Source organism: Erythrolamprus reginae, chromosome 13, assembly GCF_031021105.1.
Source record: "Erythrolamprus reginae isolate rEryReg1 chromosome 13, rEryReg1.hap1, whole genome shotgun sequence".
NCBI lineage: Eukaryota > Metazoa > Chordata > Lepidosauria > Squamata > Dipsadidae > Erythrolamprus > Erythrolamprus reginae.
This window is the reverse complement of record NC_091962.1, coordinates 10,863,533-10,884,546: the sequence shown is the minus strand read 5'-3', so window position 1 is coordinate 10,884,546 and position 21,014 is coordinate 10,863,533. Positions and strand designations below refer to the sequence as shown.

The window sequence follows — 21,014 nt, the reverse complement described above, 5'->3', positions numbered from 1 at the left end:
AAGGGGAGATATTAATTGTCCCATGCCTGGCAACATAGATAGGCGTTCAGGGTCTTGTGGAAGGCGAGGAGGGTGGGGGCAGTTCGAATCTCCGGGGGAAGCTGATTCCAGAGGGCCGGGGCCGCCACAGAGAAGGCTCTTCCCCATGGCCCCGCCAGACATTGTTTAGTTGACGGGACGCGGAGAAGGCCAACTCTGTGGGACCTAATCGGCCACTGGGATTAAATAATAAATGTATATAAATTAATAAAAAATATGTTTTTAAAAAATAGGGATAGCTGTTTCTTGCGCCCAAAACCTTCTCGCGACCTACCCCAATTCCAAAATGGGGGGCTTGTCCCGCCCCCGCCGGTAGCAGATGAACATCTGGGGGTTGTTGAGCAGGCTGGTGTTGAGTTCCACGGGTTGCCCCGAGGTGGTCCGGTCGATGCAGGTGAAGCCGTGGGGCACCTCTTCGCCTTGCGAGCGGACGATAACCGCCACGTCGACGATGGGCTCGCTCGGGCGGGCCGGACGGGACGCTTGGGTCTCATCCTCCAGCGGTTTGGACGTGTCCACCAAGCCGGCCACCACGAAGTAGTCCACCAGCTGGGGGGCCCATTCTTCCGCCATGACGGTGGGCGTGGGGCTCACGGCATCTGCGGGAAAGGGAAGAAAACGAGAGGGTGATGCCAGGAACTGGAGCGCAGCCACCATAGGCCTGTCTGAGTGTCCGGGCAACGGCGGAAGGCCCTTGCGGAATGTTGGGAGGTCCAGTTGCCATGGGGGACCGGCGAGACCCTTCTCACTTCCTGCCCGCCTTTTCTCCTTCGATCCGGTTGGATTTCGGAGGCCGGCAGCAGGGAAAACATGGCGGTACGTTTCCAATCGTAAACATAATTCAAAATGAGTTGGGAAAGAAGTTTAAAGAGCATTCGGCTTTTTAGAAAAGAAAAGGAAAACAGCAGAGGAAAAAAAGAGGTTTGGAGAAAAAGGGGAGAGAAGTCAGTTTTAGCAGATTAGCAGAGTCGAAAGGGGCCTCTTAGGTCATCTAGTCCAGCCCCTTCCCTTGCCCCCCTACCCAAGCAGACACCTTAAAAAGAATTTTAAAAGAAGTTTGTAGCATTTTGTGTTTTTTTTTTTTTAATTAAGAGGGAGGAAAAACAGAAAAGAGCAGGGAAAAAGTTTAGAGCAGCTTTTTGGTGGAAGAGAAGTGGGGAAAAAATTATAAAGAGCACGAAAAAAAGTGGGGGGAAATTATAAATAATAATAATAATTTATTAGATTTGTATGCCACCCCTCTCTGAGGACTCGGAGCGGCTCCCAACAAGTAAAAAACATCATATACAAATCCAATATTAAAACAGTTTTTAAAAACCCTTATTTTTAAAAAAAAACAGTCATACAACCCGGACACACCATACCATTATTATTATTATTATTATTATTAATAATAATAATAATAATAATAATAATAATAATAATAACAATAATTTATTAGATTTGTATGCTGCCCCTCTCCCAAGACTCGGGGCGGCTCACAACAGTAATAAAAACAGTATAACAATGGAACAATGGAATAAAGTCAAGACAGCTAAGGATATATCAATTCCTCCATGCCTGGCGACATAGATGGGCAATACTGTAGATAAATAGATAAAGTACATTCTTTTAAACAATTTTAAAAAGGAGGAAATCGTTTTATTTATTTTGTTTGTTTGTTTGTTTGTTGATTGATTGATTGATTGGATTTGTAGGTCGCCCCTCTCCTTAGACTAGGGGCGGCTAACAACAGTAGTAAAAACAGCATATAAATCCAATACTAAAACAACTAAAAAACCGTTACTGTAAAACCAAACATACATACAAACAAACATACCATGCATAAATTGTAAAGGCCTAGGGGGAAAGAATATCTCAGTTCCCCCATGCCTGGCGGCAGAGGTGGGTTTTAAGGAGCTTACGAAAGGCGAGGAGGGTGGGGGCAATTCTAATCTCCGGGGGGGGGGAGTTGGTTCCAGAGGGCGGGGGCCGCCACAGAGAAGGCTTTTCCCCTGGGCCCTGCCAAACGACATTGTTTTGTTGACGGGACCCGGAGAAGACCCACTCTGTGGGACCTAACCGGTCGCTGGGATTCGTGGGGTTTTCTATCTAAACACCTGGAGAAAGTTTAAAGAGTATTATTTTTTTTTAAAAAGGAGAGGAAAGAATAATAATAAAAAGAGAGCCCCTCCCCATTCTCTCTTTGAATAAGTTTGCAAGCTTTTGATGGGCACTGCCCCTCCGCACCGAACGGAACCCGGTGCCCATCACTCCCAACAGCCGGCCTCAAGAACCATGGGATCTGGAGTCCACATATACCCACCACTGCAGTTTCCTCCACCGGACCAAGGTCTCTTCTATGCCAACCGACCGGCGATGGGTGCCTCCTGTGCCCGACTGCCCACCACCACGAGCCACCGGCGGCCCTGGACGAGCGGAGGGGACCCCCAAATACCTCTAGAACCTTCCGTCCCAAACCGGTGGGTCTTTGTTGCGGAAAAGAGAAGCGTTGCGAGGCGGGGCGGCAACAGCACAGGGTTGCGTCGGTGTGGGTTTTATTTTTTTGCAGCGAACGCAAAAACCCAGGGGAAGGCGAGCGCGAAAGAGGAAACGCCTGTTTCTCATTTCTTGACTTCGCTAAAAAAAAAAAAAACCCACCCTGAAATAAAAAGCAAATTTCCCTGCCCGAGATTAATTTAGAGCAGAAGTCACGTTCTCCAACTGGCCTTTTTTTTTTTGGTTCCAGGCAGCCAAAGGGACAGCGCGGCATGAACTCTGTGTATGTTCAGAGGCATGGAAAACAGAGGCAAATTGTTTATGTTCGTGTTTATTAGATTTGTATGCCGCCCCTCTCCGCAGACTCGGGGCGGCTCACAACACAATAAAAACAATTTATAACAAATCTAATACTTTACAATTTAAGATATTTTAAAAACCCCATTATTAAGCAGACATACGTACAAGCATACCATACATAAATTGTATAGGCCCGGGGGAGATGTCTCAGTTCCCCCACGCCTGACGACAAAGGTGGGTTTTAAGGAGTTTACGAAAGGCAAGGAGGGTAGGGGCAGTTCTAATCTCCGGGGGGAGCTGGTTCCAGAGAGTCGGGGCCGCCACAGAGAAGGCTCTTCCCCTCGGGCCCGCCAACCGACATTGTTTTGTTGACGGGACCCGGAGAAGGCCCACTCTGTGGGATTCGTGCGGCAGAAGGCGGTCTCGGAGATATTCTGGTCCAATGCCATGAAGGGCTTTTATAGGTCATAACCAACACTTTAAATTGTGACCGGAAATTGATCGGCAACCAATGCAGACTGCAGAGTGTTGGAGTAACATGGGCATATTTAGGGAAGCCCATGACTGCTCTCGCAGCTGCATTCTGCACGATCTGAAGTTTCCGAACACTTTTCAAAGGTAGCCCCATGTAGAGAGCGTTGCAGTAGTCGAGCCTCGAGGTGATGAGGGCGTGAGTGACTGTGAGCAGTGAGTCCCGGTCCAAATAGGGCCGCAACTGGTGCACCAGGCGAACCTGGGCAAATTCCCACACACACACGCTAGGGTGAAAGCAAAGAGTTGGAGCAACAGGAAGAGAAGGAGGGGAAAAAATGAACGAAGCAAGGGTGATACAAGGGGGTCATTTAAGGAGACGGGGAGAATTAACATTCTCGGTTGGTTGAAAATTTGGCGAACGGGCATTTTTCTCCTGGAAGCGCTGCTACTTTTCTGCTTGCGGGGAGTTGCTTCTTTCCAATGTGGACCCTCCTTCCCTGAATTAAGAGGGTCTCCCTGTTGTGGTTCGCTCTGGCCCAGCTCCTGCCCCAAGGACTGTGGATGTGGGGGAGACATCCACATGCTGCAGGCCTGTTTTGCCCGCGGTGGAATCTGCTGATGAAGGCTCCTCTGACCAAGAAGACATGAGTGACAGGGAGGAGGAGAGTGTGGCAGACAGCTCAGAAGGAGATCAATTCTCTAGCTCCTCCTTGGATTCAGAACAAGAGTTAATGATACAGCCACGCATGCGGAGAGCGATGCATAGGCAACAACAACTGAGAGATTATTATCAAAGGAAATGAGGCCACCTGTGGTTGAGTGGGGATGTGGTCATTAGTGAGGCTGCTGTAAAGAGCAGCCTGTGGGTTTGGCCATTGTGGAGGATTATCTGATTGTTGTGTTTTGTGACTGCTTTACTGACTTTGACCTTTTGTGTGCTGATTTTTCCCCGCTTTGAAACTAAACCAGAGCAAAGTGTGTTTCACCTTGTGAAAGAAGAAGGACTGTGAATTGCCTCACAGCTGCAAGCTAAGTATCACAGAACTGATAAAGGACTTGTACCAATTACCAGTTTGTTTGGAGACCAGTGCTCTTTGCTATACCAAAAGAGGGCTTGGGTTAAGTGAATTTTCATTATAAAGAACATTGTTTTGAATTTTCAAACGTCTGTGTGTGTTTGAAATTTGTACCTGGGAATTTTTGGGAGGAGTCTACCAGAGAGCCCAACAGAACAAAAAATTGATAAAATTGAATGGGTCCAAAGACGGGCTACAAGAATGGTGGAAGGTCTTAAGCCTAAATATCAGAAAAAACTTCATGGACTCAATCTGTATAGTCTGGAGGCCAGAAGGGAAAGGGGGGACATGATCGAAACATTTAAATATGTTAAAGGGTTAAATAAGGTCCAGGAGGGAAGTGTTTTTAATAGGGAAGTGAACACAAGAACAAGGGGGCACAATCCGAGGTCAGTTGGGGGAAAGATCAGAAGCCACGTGAGAAAATATTATTTGACTGAAAGAGTAGTAGAGGCTTGGAACAAACTTCCAGCAGAGGTGGTTGGTCAATCCACAGTCGCTGAATTGAAACATGCCTGGGATAAACATAGATCCATCCTAAGATAAAATACAGGAAATAGCATAAGGACAGACTGGATGGACCAGGAGGTGGGAAATTTTTGTGAAACTATAAAAGAGATTTATAAAGGAAATGAAGCATATATAAGAGTGAATGGACAAAGAACGCAGAGTATTAAAATATTAAACGGCACCAAGCAGGGATGCCCTTTGTCTCCAAAATTATTCGTAATAGCAATAGAGATCTTAGCTAATAAGATAAGACAAGATAACACTTGGGCAGGATATAGAATAGGGGAATTAGAAATGAAAATAAATTTATTTGCAGATGATGCAATTATATTGACCCAGACCCCGATGGAGATGATTAAAGGTATAATAAATATTTTACAAGAGTTTAAGCAGGAATCGGGACTGTCGGTTAATATGGAAAAATCAGAGATTATGTGTTTAAATATAGATCCGAGAGAACAGATAGAAATTAGGAAAGAATCAGGGTTGAAATTAGGACTTAAAAAAATAAAATATTTGGGAATTTGGTTATTGAAAAACCCAGTGAAAATTGAAGAGATTAATTATAGATTAATATGGAGGAAAATGTTGAAACAGATGAGGAGCTGGAAAGATAAAAAGCTAAGGAGACTCTCTAAAATAAGAGCTTTAAAAATGATGATAGCTCCCAAGATGATGTACCTATTTCAGGTGCTGTCGGGGGGGGCTATCGGTATGTAAGGTTAAAGAGTGGGACAAAAAACTAAATTATTGGATTGCAGAAGACAAGAGACCAAGAATAAGAAAAAAGTGGTTAATTGCGAATGAAAAAGAGGGGGGATGGGGAGTTCCATGTTTGGAGCTGTATAGGGAAGCTTTTCAAATGGAAAGGTTAATGGAGTTGCAATTAGGTGAAAATAAATGGGCGAAATTGGAAAAACAGATAAACGGGATGAACAATAGAGAATTAATTTTTAGGAAGTGGAATAGGAGTGATATAGGTAAATTAATAGGCCCAATGAAAGGGACTATGGAAATTTGGAAAAAATGGCAAGGGAAAATAGGATTATATAAATCTAAACTGTCATCGCTTTATGTAATAAATAGAGAAAACGAAATTAACTTAAATAGGGTTATAGGAGAGTTGAAGGGAAGAGGGATAACTAAGATAGAACAGTTATACGAGAAGGATGGCAGGCCAAGTAGAAATCGTATAGAATGGTGGTTAGGTAAGGGAAGGTGGCTACAAATAAATGCAATATGTAAATATCTAAATGAAAGGGAGAATAAAGAAGTATTATGGCGGGAGGAGACAGGGTTAGAGAAAATAATAAGAGAAAAAAGTGAGGGGATAAAGGCGCAAGCAACTAATATATACAAACTGCTAGTGCAGTCAGATGGGGACACGATTGATGGATTAATTAAATGGTGGCAAAATGAGATATTAGTAGAGGTACAAGAAATGGAAAATATAGTAGAAGATATAAGGAAAATTAAAAATACAAGAATTAGGGAAATGAGAAGGAAAATATTACATAAGTGGTATTTTACTCCCGTTCAATTTGCACATTTTCAGCAGAATGTCAGGGGGAATTGTTGGCATGGTTGTCAAGATAAAGGAGTGTTTATGCATATGTTTTGGGAATGCCCGATAGTGCAGGAATTTTGGCAAAAAGTGAAAGAGGATATCAATGGAATGTTAAATATACAATGGACAATCACTAAGGAAATGGCAGTACCAGTAAAAAGTAATGCGATGGGAGAATTTAAAGAAATAAAAAAAGCAGCAATAGAAAGCGCTCAGGCAGTAATAGTTTTGGGTTGGAAGGATGCGACAAAATGGACAATGCAAAATTGGTATAGGTACATGGTGGACCATATTCAATTTGAAATTATGGAAAAAAGGATAAATTTGGATAATGAAACTGAGTTGGGACAGCTGATGGGACGGTGGGACCAGGTAAGACGATATATGACGAGCAGAATCCGAGACCAAGCTACAAGAAATAAACTGGAATCACTCTATACTGTAATATGTAAACAGATATATTGCTCTTGGGTTAAGTGGATTATACAAGAAATACCCCCAATTTGGTGGTGGGGAATGTGTGTATGTCGGGGTGGTGGGCACAATTCACAATTCACTATGCACTGTTTTATGTTGTGTGATTTTAAATTGTTAAAAATCAATAAAAAATATTTATTTTTTTAAAAAAGGAGGTCTTTTTCTGCCGTCAATCTACTATGTTTCTATGTTTCAAAGAGTAATAGAGACAGGGAGAAATTGAAAATTTGGCTCTTTTCTCCTTCCAATGCTACATTTCTGCTTGCGGGGAGATGGTGTTTTTCCCCTTTTCTCTAGATTAACAGGGTCTCGCTTGATGATAAACACTAGTAAAGAGACGGGGAGGACTATCACTCCCTGCTCCTTGAAATATTCGACTCTTTTTCTACTTGAAGTGCTAGTTTTCTGCTTGCAGGGAGCTGTTTTTTTCAAAGTGTACCCTCCCATTTTTGAATTAATGGGGGTCTCACTTGCTGAAAAACACTAGTAAAGATATGGGAAGGGCAAACATTCCCTGCTCCTTGAATATTTGACTTTTCTTTCTCCTTGAAGTGCTAGTTTTCTGCTTGCGGGGAGCTAGTGTTTCAAGATGGAAACTCATCCTGGAAATTAAATAGGGCTCACTCACTGGAGAACAATACACCACATGCAGCAAATAATGAGTTTTTTCCCCCTCTTTCAAGGGCACTGCCTGCCCCTCAACCATTTCCAAAGTGTCACAATGCTATTTCGGGTCTGGCACAATGACAAATTCACACCTCCACTGTCACCTGGCTGAGAAAAAAAACAGGAACACACACCAGCCCGCGTTTCACCACCGTGCCCGACTGACCGCCTGGCTCGGCCCTACTGCCAAAAAAATACAGGTATCCCTCGACTTACAACCCGCCACGGAGCCTGCAAATTCCTCGTCGCTAAGCGAGACGTTTCTTAAGCGAGTTTTTTGGGCCGCGCTCGTTAAGTTAATCAATTACTAATCCAGACTGCCCATCATCCGTTCTATATTGATTATTTCATATTTATTTCTTGATTTAATTATATAATAATAATAACAACACAGTTGGAAGGGACCTTGGAGGTCTTCTAGTCCAACCCCCTGCTTGGGCAGGAAACCCTACACTACTTCAGACAGATGGTTATCCAACATCTGCAGTGTTGGAGCATTCACAACATCTGGTGGCAAGCTGTTCCACGGATTGATTGTTCTCACTGTCAGGAAACGTCTCCTTAGTTCTAAGTTGATTCTCTCCTTGTTTAGTTTCCACCCATTGCTTTTCAGGTGCTTTGGAGAATAACTTGACTCCTTCTTCTTTGTGGCAACCCCTGAGATATTGGAAGACTGCTATCATGTCTCCCCTGGTCCTTCTTTTCATTAAACTGGACATACTTAACTGTTCTTCATGTGTTTTAACCCCCAATCCCCTAGTCCTCTTTGTTGCTCTTCTCTGCACTCTTTCTAGAGTCTCAACATCCTTTTTGCATCGTGGCGACCAAAACTGGATGCCGTATTCCATGTGTGGCCTTACCAAGGACTTATAAAGTGGTATTAACACTTTTGCAAACAAACAAGACATTGGAGACCCCCGTAGTCCAGATGAGGAGATAAAGGGGGGAGGTGGGCTTTGACTACCAAGCTCTACCCTTTGAATTCCTGCCTGTAAACCGCACTGGGGAATCTACCCACTCCTCACAACTTCCCTTAAAGTCCTCTAAAAAAGTTGACAATCGCAACAGAAAAGCTGTTGTGCGTCTCCCAGGATTCTCCAAAGTCAAAGCAGAGGAAATTTCAGGGATATATATGCACTTTGTTTTGTCAAGTACATATTGGTGGTATACAAAGATACAGTCTGCATTGGTTGCCGATCAATTTCCGGTCACAATTCAAAGTGTTGGTTATGACCTTTAAAGCCCTTCATGGCATCGGACCAGAATATCTCCGAGACCGCCTTCTGCCACACGAATCCCAGCGACCGATTAGGTCCCACAGAGTTGGCCTTCTCCGGGTCCCGTCGACTAAACAATGTCGTCCGGTGGGTCCCAGGGGAAGAGCCTTCTCTGTGGTGGCCCCGACTCTCTGGAACCAGCTCCCCCCGGAGATTAGAACTGCCCCCACCCTCCTTGCCTTCCGTAAACTCCTTAAAACTCACCTCTGCCGTCAGCCATGGAGGAATTGAGGCATTCCCCCCTATACTATTTATGTATGGTATGTCTGTGTGTATGTCTGGTTTAATAATGGGGGTTTTAAATGTTTTTTTAAATTTATTCGATTTGTCATGAATTGTTTAATTGTATGCTGTGAGCCGCCCCGAGTCTACGGAGAGGGGTGGCATACAAATCTAATAAATGAATGAATGAATGAATGAATGAATGAATGAATGAATGAATGAATAAATAAATAATATTTATATACATGCTACTAGTAAGAGAGAAACATTAGGGCAGGGGATGGAAAGCACGCTGGTGCACTTATGCACGCCCCTTACTGACCCCTTAGGAATCGGGTGAGGTCAACAGTGGACAGTCTAAAAGTTTTGGGGGTTAGGTGATGATACTACAGAGTCTGCTAGTGAGTTCCAGGCATCCACTACTCCGTTACTAAAGTTGTATTTCCTGCAGTTAAGAGTTTGGAGCGGTTTGAGCTTGTATCCGTTGTGGGCTCGGGGGTTGTTGTGGTTGAAGCTGAAGTCGTCGTTGACAGGAAGGACGTTGTGGCAGAAGATTTTATGGGCTGTGCTCAGGTCGCGTTGAAGGCGACGTAGTTGTAAGCTTTCTAAACCTAGGATTGTAAGTCTGGTTGCGTAGTGGAGGAGTGGAGGGCTCTTCTCGTAAAGTATCTCTGGATGTTTTCTAACGTATTTATGTCCGAAATGCGGTGTGGGTTCCAGTCAGATGAGCTGTATTCAAGGATTGGTCTGGCGAAGGTTTTGTATGCTGTGTGAGATTACCGGAGAAGAAGCTACGTAGGATTAAATTAAGCGGTTTTGGAGATGTTGTTGCAGTGGGCTTTGGCACTTCGGTTGTTTGATAGGAGTAGTCCAAGGTCTTTTACAGAGAGAGGGTTGTCTGTAAAGTCTTGTTTATTCAGCTTGTATTTGGCGTTCTGATTCTTTTTTTGCCAACGCGCATTTGTTGGTTGAGATTTGGAGTTGTATACGCACAACGAAACTGTATTTCGTCGCTCTGCTAAGCCTGGGTGGAAACTCCCCGCAGGTAGACAACAAGTAGCACCAGGAAAACAGCTCATTCTCAGTTTGCACTGACATACTTCCGTGCTTCCGGCGGAAACGCACGGCAAACCACATATCTGAGGTGGTCTTTTGAGGACGTCAGCCGCCCGAGACAGACCTGACATTAAACCACAATGACTCAGGATGATGGGTGCCTCCTCAAACTTCCAGGCTATCCCTCGAACCCCAAACCTGCTTGCAAAGATACCCTGCTTGCAGTCGGCAGCCAAACACATGCTGGCTTACGTGCCTTTCGCTGAAAGCGGCATTAAACCATGATGGCTCAGGATGATGGGTTCCTCTCCAAACTTTTGGGGTGTCTTTGTCCTTCCCCTGAACCCCAAATCTCGCAGTCAACATCCTGGTTTACGCGCCTTTGGCTGTGCACACAAGCCACCATTTCACTCCGATCCTGGTTTCCAGCTAATCTCCACACTCTCCCCCCACCCTGCGAGGCAACAAATGTCATTTTAAAAAATGAAAAAAATATAAATCTTCAGCTGCATTGATTGAGGAGGATTAAAAAACACTTCTTCATCCAATTATGAAGTTTTTATTTCTCCAAAAGACCCACAAACCAACATTTGCACGAAGAACTCAGTTTCATTGCCGATTCAGCTAAAACGACACTCGGATGCGGTGCAGATTTTGCAAAAAAGGGTTTGGGGTTTTTTTTGCTATAGCAAAAAGATATTTATTTATTTTTTAGCTGAGGGTCACTTATTGTCCAGGTGAACCAAGAAGCCCAAGTAAAACTGGGATTAGACAATCTAAAACGGCATAGCATTGAAGGAAACTAGGCACGGAGAGGGAAGAGTTAAAAACAACAGCAAGAAGCCCAAGTTCAATTCTTAACCCAGGTAGCCTAGAGGTGGCGTTGTCTCCACACAATCAGGAGGCTAAGAGTTCGATCCTAGGTAGAGGCAGGTATTTCTCTCTCTGGACACAATGAGAATATTATCTGCTGAACAAAAACTCCGTTCTGGCAACAGGAAAGGCAATGGGCCACTAAAACGCTCTTATCTCCATTCAGTTGCCTGGACTCCACCCTGCAAGGGATTATTAAATGACCACCAATAACAACAACATTGTACAAGCAGCTCAACACAAGGAAAGCAGGGACCCAAAATGTTTCTATTATTTATACAATTTGCTGGCTCGGGGATTCTGGGAGTTGAAGTCTCCCAGGTCTTAAAAGTTGGAAAAATTGACTCTGAAACTTTGGAGCAACTTTTTTGTTCTTTTCATCTACCCTCCGCTGGTGGTTTTAAACTCTGCACATGCCCAAGAGAGCCGGTCGGACAGGATGCTCACGGCCTAGGACTGAATTTGGAAATTAAAATCCTGTTTTGCGGGTTGTTGTTTTTAATTTCGGCGGAAAGAACGGAGGCGCGAAACGGGGCCTAGAATCATTTGGAAACAGGTCGTCCTTGATTTACAACCAGAATTGAACCGTAAACATCCGTTGCTAAAGTGAAAGGGTCATAACTTCGAATAATCCCAAAGCAAAACGTTGGAAGGACCACCCGTCCCTCGCTTAAGGGGAAGTTGGTAAATTATTTTTAGGAGACCCGTCCACCCAAATGGGGGAAATGAAAGAATGCAGAGCTAGTTGAAGGGGGGGGGGTTCTTTTCAATGGGGTAAAGAGGGTGGGGCAATAGGGGCGGGGCATAAGACAAGCAGGTGCCCATCTCCAAAAAAACAGGAAGTCAAATTTTGGCTTTTAAGTTTTATGGGTGGGGAGTTTGAAAGATACAAAAAGGAAACGACAAAACCCACAACGGCACCTGTTCGCCCAACGCAGACACCTGCCCATCACGTTGACACACACACACACACACACCAATTTAGGTTGCTTTTCACCCCAGAAACAATTAATTCTGAAACCCCAAACAGGAAACATCATCTTTAGAAGGGAGCAACACTGTCCCTAAGCCCCCAGCAAGGTCTGGAAAAGGCCCCCCAGCCTCTCTCCCCTTGACTAGAGAGGCTCAGATAGACTGCCCTGGCACCCCGAGGCTCAGCCCTTGGCAAGGCAACAAGAGAGCTCAATATTGGAGGCTCAGATAGACTGCTCTGGCACTCGGAGGCTCGACTCTGCCAAGGCAAAAGGGGAGGAAAAGAAGAGAGAGAAAGGGGGAAAAACAATGCATGAAGGCTTGGCAGAGAAAGCGGGCAGAAGATGAACCTTGAAAAGAGTCCAGATTCCATCCGCCCCATCCAGCCACTCCCCCCTCCGCCTCCCCGCCCCGCTGCGGACGATGGGACCCCCGATCCAAGGAAAAGCCAAAGCGCAATGCATCCACACAAAAAAACCGCACAGAAAAACAAACAACCCAGACAGAGACTAGGTGGGCTTCTCCTCCCAATTGAAAAGGGGGTGCGTAGGGGAAATTGCAGGGAGGGGGTCTTCCTTGCAAGCCGACGAGCCCCCCGTACCTCCCTTTCAGGGCAGAGAGGGAGGGGCAGCAACCCCCCTCCTTTCTCTCCCCGCCCCGTTTTGCAAAACGTACAAAAAATAAAATTTGCTGCAATTGCAGCTGGCTGGTTGCAATGGGAAAGGGGGGGGGAGGAAAGTGGGGAGGGGGCCCAGAAGGAACCTGGGGGGGGCAGGAGGACCCCACGTAACACAGATTGGGAACGGGGTAGCCCGGCGTCACGCGTGCACACGTTACACGCGCCTGCCACCTACCTGTGCAAAAACTTCAACCCTTTTCCTGCCTTTTGCAACGCTCCAGCCTCGCCATTGCCCGCTCTGGGCTGGCTTGGCTCTATGGTTGGCTGGGGAGGCGGGGTGGGGAGGGGGCCGGGGCGCCCTCTAGCGGTCAGGAGGACCTTTTCCCGTCTCTCTTTTTTTTTAAACCCGTTTTTAACCCGGGGCGGGGGAATTACACGTGTGAAGGCGCGGTCGCACGTGTGAATCAACCCGGGTGACGGGTTAGTAGCAGTAATAGGAGTAGTATTTTTAAAAAAGCAGACTGGAGATAAAAGTATGAAAGGAGCAAACCAAGAATATATTGGTTCGTGATAGTTTAGAGAGAAATATAGAACTATGGACGTGTTGATATTATGATATTTTTATTTATTTATTTGTTTTGTCCAATACACAATAATACACAATGAAGGTTATAGAGGATATAATCAGGTAGAATGTATTAAAGGGGGAATAGAGGAGAAAATATGAGATATAGGAGAGACTATAGGACAGGGGACGGAAGGCACTCTAGTGCGCTTATATACGCCCCTTACTGACCTCTTAGGAACCTGGAGAAGTCAACCATGGATGTTGGGGGTTAGGGGATGATACTACGGAGTCCAGTAATGAGTTCGACGCTTCGACAACCCGATTACTAAAGTCATATTTTTTACAGTCAAGTTTGGAGCGGTTAATATTAAGCTTGAATCTGTTGTTTGCTCTTGTGTTGTTGTGGTTAAAGCTGAAGTAGTCTTTGACAGGCAGGACATTGCAGCATATGATCTTGTGGGCAATACTTAGATCACGTTTAAGGCCTCGTAGTTCTAAGCTTTCAAGACCCAGGATTATAAGTCTAGTTTCGTAGGGAATTCTGTTTCAAGTGGAGGAGTGAAGGGCTCTTCTGGTGAAGTATCTTTGAACATTTTCAAGGGTGTTAATGTCTGAGATGCGATTTGGGTTCCAAACTGATGAGCTGTATTCGAGGATGGGTCTGGCAAAAGTTTTGTATGCTCTGGTAAGTAGTGTGAGATTTCCAGAGCAGAAGCTACGTAGGATTAGATTAACAACTCTTGAGGCCTTCTTAGCGATGTTGTTGCAGTGGGCTTTGGCACTTAGGTCTTTTGTAATTAGTATTCCGAGGTCCTTGACCGAGTGGGGATTATCTGTGATAATTTGTTTGTTAAGTTTGTATTTGAAGTTCTGATTCTTTTTGCCAATGTGTAGGATAGAGCATTTGCTGGTTGAGATTTGGAGTTGTCATGTGTTGGACCAATCAGAAACTGAGTCTAGGTCCTTTTGTAGAGTAGTTGTGTTATCAGTGGTGTTGAAGAGTTTTACATCGTCTGCAAAAAGAACACAGTTGCTTGTGATGAGATCTCAAAGGTCGTTGATATAGAGAATGAAGAAGGTAGGTCCCATTACGCTACCTTGGGGGACACCGCTTTTAACAGGGACAGATGTGGATATGGAGCTTCCTATTTTGACCACTTGTTACCTGTTAGACAGGAATGCAGTAATCCAGCTGTGGAGGGATCCTGAGATGCCATAGGATTTGCGTTTTTGAAGTAGTTTGTCATGGACCACTGAATCAAAGGCTTTGGAGAAGTCAATATAAATTGCATCTATAGATTTCCCTTGATCTAGATGAGTTGTCCATATATTTTTGCAGTGGAGGAGCTGCAGGTTGCAGGATAGTTTTTTTCTGAATCCAAATTGTTTGTTAGAAAGCAGATTATTAGTTTCTAAGTGGAGAGTAATATGTGCATGGATGTTCGTGTAAATTTGGTGAAAAAATAATATGTGTGTGTTTGTGTGTGTAACATATTTTTGCTGATAATGAAAAGGAAGAGAGACTAGTATAGATCTATTTCAAGCTGTTTTCCTCTCATCAGCTAGCCATTTCATTTGAACCTGGATTTGAACCTGGTTTGTACCAGGATTTGAATCTGGGGAATCTGCTTGTAAGGTACCGGTAGTAGCTTTAACCTCCAGACCACAGGTTCTCCTCCTGTCAGCTTTTTGACAGAAATACAGACGCACAATTATTTGTTTAGTGTTGTGTTGTGTTGTATTGTATTGTATTTCTAGCTTGCCCTTCTCCTTGTGCAATCAGGGTGGCTTACAACAGTAAAAACATTAAATATTAAATTGTTGATTATTTTATTTTACCATTTTTCCTTCCTTTTCTTAATATAAATCATGTATTTAAGTCTTGTATTTATTTATATATGAGCATAGAGTTATGTTAAAAGAGCAAGAAAAATATTGATAGGGAAAACCGCATAATATGTAAAATTGTATATAAAGTAAAGTAAGTAAGGGAAAAGAGATTAAAATATCTCTCTACTTTTTGTATGTACCTCTGATTGTTTTTATGAATTTTCAATAAAAGCTTTAAAAAAAAACATGATAAAAATTTAAAATACCCCAATATGTAAATATGAGTCTTCGGAGAGGGGCAGCATATAAATCTAATAAATAGATAGATAGATAGATAGATAGATAGATAGATAGATAGATAGATAGATAGATAAATAAAAACAAGTAAAAAACTTTAAACACAATAAAACAACACACAGTCATCACTCATACATACTAGTAGCTGGAAAACCATGGGTGTAACGTATTTTTGCTGGTAATGAAAAGGAAGGGAGATTAATATAGATCTATTTCAAGAGATTTAGCACTCATCAACTAGCCAAACCCTTACCAGGATTTGAACCTGGGGAGTCTGCCTATACAGTATATACAATCAAATAACACATCCTAGATCTGAATGAATGAAATATTCTCATTGAATATTTCATTTGCACAACTATTCCATTTGCACAACAGCTGGTGAAATTGACTGTCAATCAGTGTTGCTTCCTAAGTGGACAGTTTGATTTCACCGAAGTTTGATTGACTTGAAGTTATATTGTGTTGTTTAAGTGTTCCTTTTTTTTTTTTTGAGCAGTGTATATAAAACCAGAGGGAGGAAAAGAACAAACACTGCTTTTGTACCCTTCTTGGGCTGACCTGGAGAAATTAAGCCCTTCATCCTCCTCCCAGGGATGGGAGACCACTAGGAGATCCCAAAAGGATATTTTTGCAATGGGATTGGGGGGGTGCCGGGAATTGAAAACCCGAGAGCAACCATTTGCAAAGTTGGTGGGGGGCGGGGGGCAAATAGTATGAAAGCGAAGGGGTGCAGGGTTTGGAGCCCCGATTTCTGTCTGCCATGGGGTGATGAAAGCACTCTGTATATGCTCTATTGGGGTGGGTCCAATTTTTTTCCACCAGTTTTGAACCAACTTCATAGGTACCTGGCAGGAAATTTTATTTATTTATTTATTAACTTGGAGGGTTTTCTTTTCCCTTCTTCTCTTCGGATGGAGACCCTAATTTTTGCCTATTTCATATTTTTTAAAATCCAAATTTCTCGTTAATAAATGATTGCATGGGAGGTGGCTTGTGTAAGGCCGCCCTCTAGTGGAATGTTGAAGCAACGAGCACTTCTGCAACATTCAGGATTCTTTATTTATTTTGCCCAATACACATTGTAGGTTATATAGAGCAGTGGTCCCCAACGTTTTTTCCACCAGGGACCAGTTTCAGCAAGGCAATTTTTCTATGGCCCGGTGGGGGCGGAAAGGGGTGTGGTTGGGGGCGGGATTAAGCATGGGGGTGCTGGTCCTTCCCGCCCCTCTTTCCCGCCATCGCCCTGTGGCCGGCAGAACCTGCCTCCCAAACCCTCTTGCCCGGTGGCAGGTGAAGCGCTGGAGGGAGGGGGTCAGGCCGGCCCTCCTGCCTCCCCCCCCCAGCCAAAAACGCAAAGGCGTGCCACAGCAGAAGCCAAAAGAGGCTTGAGCCTCCCGGTCCTTCCCGCCCCTCTGTCCCGTCCATCGCCCTGTGGCCGGCAGAACCTGCCTCCCGAGGCCTCTTTCCCAGCGGGAGATGAAGCACTGGAGGGAGGGGGCGGCGGCAGGAGGACTGGCAGCTGCTGACTCCACGGCCCGGTGCAACATGCCCCACGGCCCGGTACTGGTCCGTGGCCCGGTGGTTGGGGACCCCTGATATAGAGAATATACACGTAGTAAAATATATCAGAGAAAGAATAGAGAAGATATGAGAATATAAATAAAATAAAATATGTCAATGAGGAATAGAGGGAAAGATATAGGTATGGAAGAAAAGATAAATGAGATAAGGAGAGACAATTGGACAGGGGACGGAAGACATACTAATGTGTTGACGCACGCCCCTTACTGACCTCTTAGGAACCTGGAGAGGTCAACCATGGAGAGTCTAAGGGTAAAATGTTGGGGGTTAGGGGTTGACACTACGGAGTCAGGTAATGCGTTCCACGCTTCGACAACTCGATTGCTAAAGTCATATTTTTTACAGTCAAGTTTGGAGTGGTTAATATGAAGTTTGAATCTGTTGCGTGCTCTTGTGTTGTTGTAGTTGAAGCTGAAGTAGTTGCTAACAAGTAGGACATTGCAGCGTATGATCTTGTGGGCAATACTTAGATCCATAGTTCCCTCTAAGCTGAGCAGTGAGCAATCGCTCACTTAAAAATCATCATCAACTCAGAGTTTTCCAAACCTGCCCAGAAGCCGAGAGGGAAAGAGTGAGAGGGAAGGAGAGAGAGAGGAAGAGAGGAAGAGAGAGAAACAGATAGAAAAAAGAGAGGAAGGAAAAGAGAAAGAAAAAGAATGGGAGTAAGGAAGAGAGAAAGAAAATCAAAATCTAGTTTGAAACTAGCTCAACTATTTAAGTGGCATTTTGATATTGATAGAGTTGCCCTATTATGAGCTCACTGTTATAGACACACAGTACAGTATTTTATTTTGAAATTCTCTGAGGCAAAACAGGGTGGGTTTTTTATTTATTTATTTGTCTGTCTGTTTGTTTGTTTATTTATTTAATATTTCTGTGCTGCCCAGTCCCGAAGGGACTGCCGCTCAGACACTATACTTTTCCGCCCACCCCAAAAATAAATTAGAGGGAACACTGCTTAGATCATGTTTAAGGCGTCGTAGTTCTAAGCTTTCAAGACCTAGGATTGCAAATCTAGTTTCGTAGGGTATTTTGTTTTGAGTGGAGGTGTGAAGGGCTCTTCTGGTGAAATATCTTTGGACGTTTTCAAGGGTGTTGATGTCCAAGATGTGGTATGGGTTACAGACAGATGAGCTGTATTCAAGGATGGGTCTGGCAAAAGTTTTGTAGGCTCTTGTGACTAGTGTGAGATTGTCGGAGCAGAAGCTACGTAGGATCAGGTTAATAATTCTAGAAGTCTTTTTGGCAATGTTGTTGCAGTGGCCTTTAGCACTTAGGTCATTTGATATTAGTTTTCCAAGGTCTTTTACTGAGTGTGGGTTGGCTGTGAGAATTTGTTTATTCAGTTTATATATGAGGTTTGGATTCTTTTTGCCGATGTGGAGGGTACAGCATATGTTGGTTGATATTTGAAGTTGCCAGGTGTTAGACCAATCTGAGACAAAGTCAAGGCCTTTTTGGAGAGTAAATGTGTTGTCAGTGGTGTTGAAAAGTTTTACATCGTCAGCAAAAAGAACACAGTTGCTTGCGATATGATCTCAGAGATCATTGATGTAGAGAATGAAAAGAGTAGGACCTAGTACGCTGCCCTGGGACTGACCGAATTCTGAAGCATAACACACCAGACATTGTGATCGTGGAGAAAAAGAAAGTATGGATCATCGACATCGCAATCCCAGGAGACAGCAGAATTGAGGAGAAGCAGCTAGAGAAATGAGTGAAATACGAAGATCTGAAAATCGAGCTGCAACGACTCTGGCATAAGCCCGTGAAAGTGGTCCCAGTGGTCCTTGCCACGCTGGGCGCAGTGCCAAAGGATCTCAGCGGACATTTGAAAACCATCGGAATTGACAAAATCTCCATCTGTCAATTGCAAAGGGCCACTTTACCGGGATCGGCACACATAATTCGCCGCTACATCACGCAGTCCTAGGTGCTTGGGAAGCCCCCGACTGGTGATGAAATACGAAATCCAGCATAGTGATCTCGTTTGCTGTGTTGTACTGAAATATTATTATTATTATTATTATTATTATTATTATTATTATTATTATTATTATTATATTCAGGCCAGTGAGCTGGGAAATTTAATTTTATTTTTTAAATCCAACTAGCAAGCCTGCTCTTGTCTTTCTGTGGCCTGTAAAGATCTAGGAGTGGAAAAAATTTCTCAAGTATCCAAGTATCTTTTAAGGAAGTGGATTTCATTTCCCACCACATTATGTCCTTCTTTCTCATTGCAAGAGGGCTCGGTTGCTCCACAGGCAAACTCAGCTTCCCTCTTTGGACATTTCTCCATTTAAAGTAAAGATGTTTTATTTATGCATTTCTAACCCCCTTTAAAAAAAACAACTATATTTCTTGGGCGAGAAAAAAATTGGGTGAAAGGAAAAAAATGGACTTTGGTGTAACTGACTCCCCTCTCTCTTCTGGCTCCTGTCTTTTCTGTGTCGTTTACTTTCAGGAGCATTATTATTATTATTATTATTATTATTATTATTATTATTATTTATTGGATTTGTATGCCGCCCCTCTCTGCAGACTCGGGGCGGCTAACAACAGTGGTAAAACAACATGAACAATCCAATTAATAAAAACAACTAAAAAACCCTTATTATAAAAAACCAAACATACACACAAACATACCATGCATAACTTGTAATAGCCTAGGGGGGAAAGGATAACTTAACTCCCCCATGCCTGGCGACAAAGGTGGGTCTTAAGTAATTTGTGAAAGACAAGGAGGGTGGGGGTCGTTCTAATCTCTGGGGGGAGTTGGTTCCAGAGGGCCGGGGCCGCCACAGTGAAGGCTCTTCCCCTGGGGCCCGCCAAACGACATTGTTTGGTCGACGGGACCCGGAGAAGGCCAACTCTGTGGGACCTTATCGGTCGCTGGGATGCGTGCGGTAGAAGGCGGTTCCGGATGTATTCTGGCCCAATGCCATGTAGGGCTTTAAAGGTCATGACCAACACTTTGAATTGTGACTGGAAACCGATCGGCAGCCAGTGCAGGCCACGGAGTGTTGCAGAAACATGGGCAAATCTAGAAAGCCCTACGATGGCTCTCGCGGCCGCGTTCTGCACGATCTGAAGTTTCCGAACACTTTTCAAAGGTAGCCCCATGTAGAGAGCGTTGCAGTAATCGAACCTCGAGGTGATGAGGGCATGAGTGACTGTGAGCAGTGAGTCCCTGTCCAAATACAAATTTAACAATAAAAATAAAATAAAATGACTTATGTTGCAAATAAAGGGACCAATATGTTGGTGTTCTTCTGTCCTATTATCCTTTTTATCACTTCATTATTATTATTATTATTATTACTATTATTATTATTATTATTATTAATTAGATTTGTATGCCGCCCCTCTCCGCAGACTCGGGGCAGCTCACAATATACTTTCTACTATAAAGTATACTTTATACTTTGTTATGTTAATACAAACTATAACTATATACTTGTTTGACAAATATAATAAATAAGTAAGTAAGTAAGTAAGTAAATAAATAAATAAATAAATAAGCAAGCAAGTAAGTAAGTAAGTAAGTAAGTAAGTAAGTAAATAAATAAATAAATAAATAACATACGGTACATATCATCCTTTATGGTGGACATGTCCTGAAGCTAAAAAAGTTTGGATTAAAATCAGGAAAAGGTTGGAAGAAATAACAGAACAATATATAGATCTGAGGCCGGAGATATATTTATCGGGACTATTAAACAGAAACTATACCAAGGAAATACAATCTCTACTTCTACATATAATTACAACCACAAGATAATAGTATATGCCCCCCAAAATGGAAAAAATGATAAAACACTGTCTGAAGAAAAATTGATAGGGAAAATTCTTGACTGAGCTGAGATGGACAAATGAATAAAAGAGATAAAAGAAAAAGAAGAGATGGAATATTATTTAATCTGGGACAAATTATACAATTGGTTAGAGATTAGAAAATAGAGAATAAGGCTCAACGATGAAAGGCGAAATAAGAAACTGTGTGTGTAAAACATAATAGTTTTATAAGTAAACAAAGTAAAGAAATAAAGATAGAAATGTGTGAATAAAAAAAATAAAAAGATAACCAGAGAAGTTTAAACAGAGAAAATGTAAGTAAGAGAATAAATAT

At 43.3% G+C, this 21,014-nt stretch overlaps 1 protein-coding gene across 4 annotated transcripts in view; it reads right to left on the bottom strand.

The window, feature by feature from the left end:
• Nucleotides 1-12,929, bottom strand: part of DENND4B (DENN domain containing 4B) — a 45,263-nt gene extending 32,334 nt beyond the window's left edge. For 3 of the 4 annotated variants that reach the window (XM_070766778.1, XM_070766780.1, XM_070766781.1), the window contains exons 1-2: nt 12,842-12,929; nt 314-638 (exon numbers count right to left, since the gene is read on the bottom strand). In XM_070766778.1, coding sequence (XP_070622879.1) covers nt 314-612 — 299 coding nt within the window. In that variant the 5' untranslated portion in view covers nt 613-638; nt 12,842-12,929. Of the gene's footprint in view, nt 1-313; nt 639-2,344; nt 2,420-12,841 lie in introns of those variants that run through there. The other variant, XM_070766779.1, reaches the window with a different exon arrangement.
• Nucleotides 12,930-21,014: the final 8,085 nt, after the last annotated feature.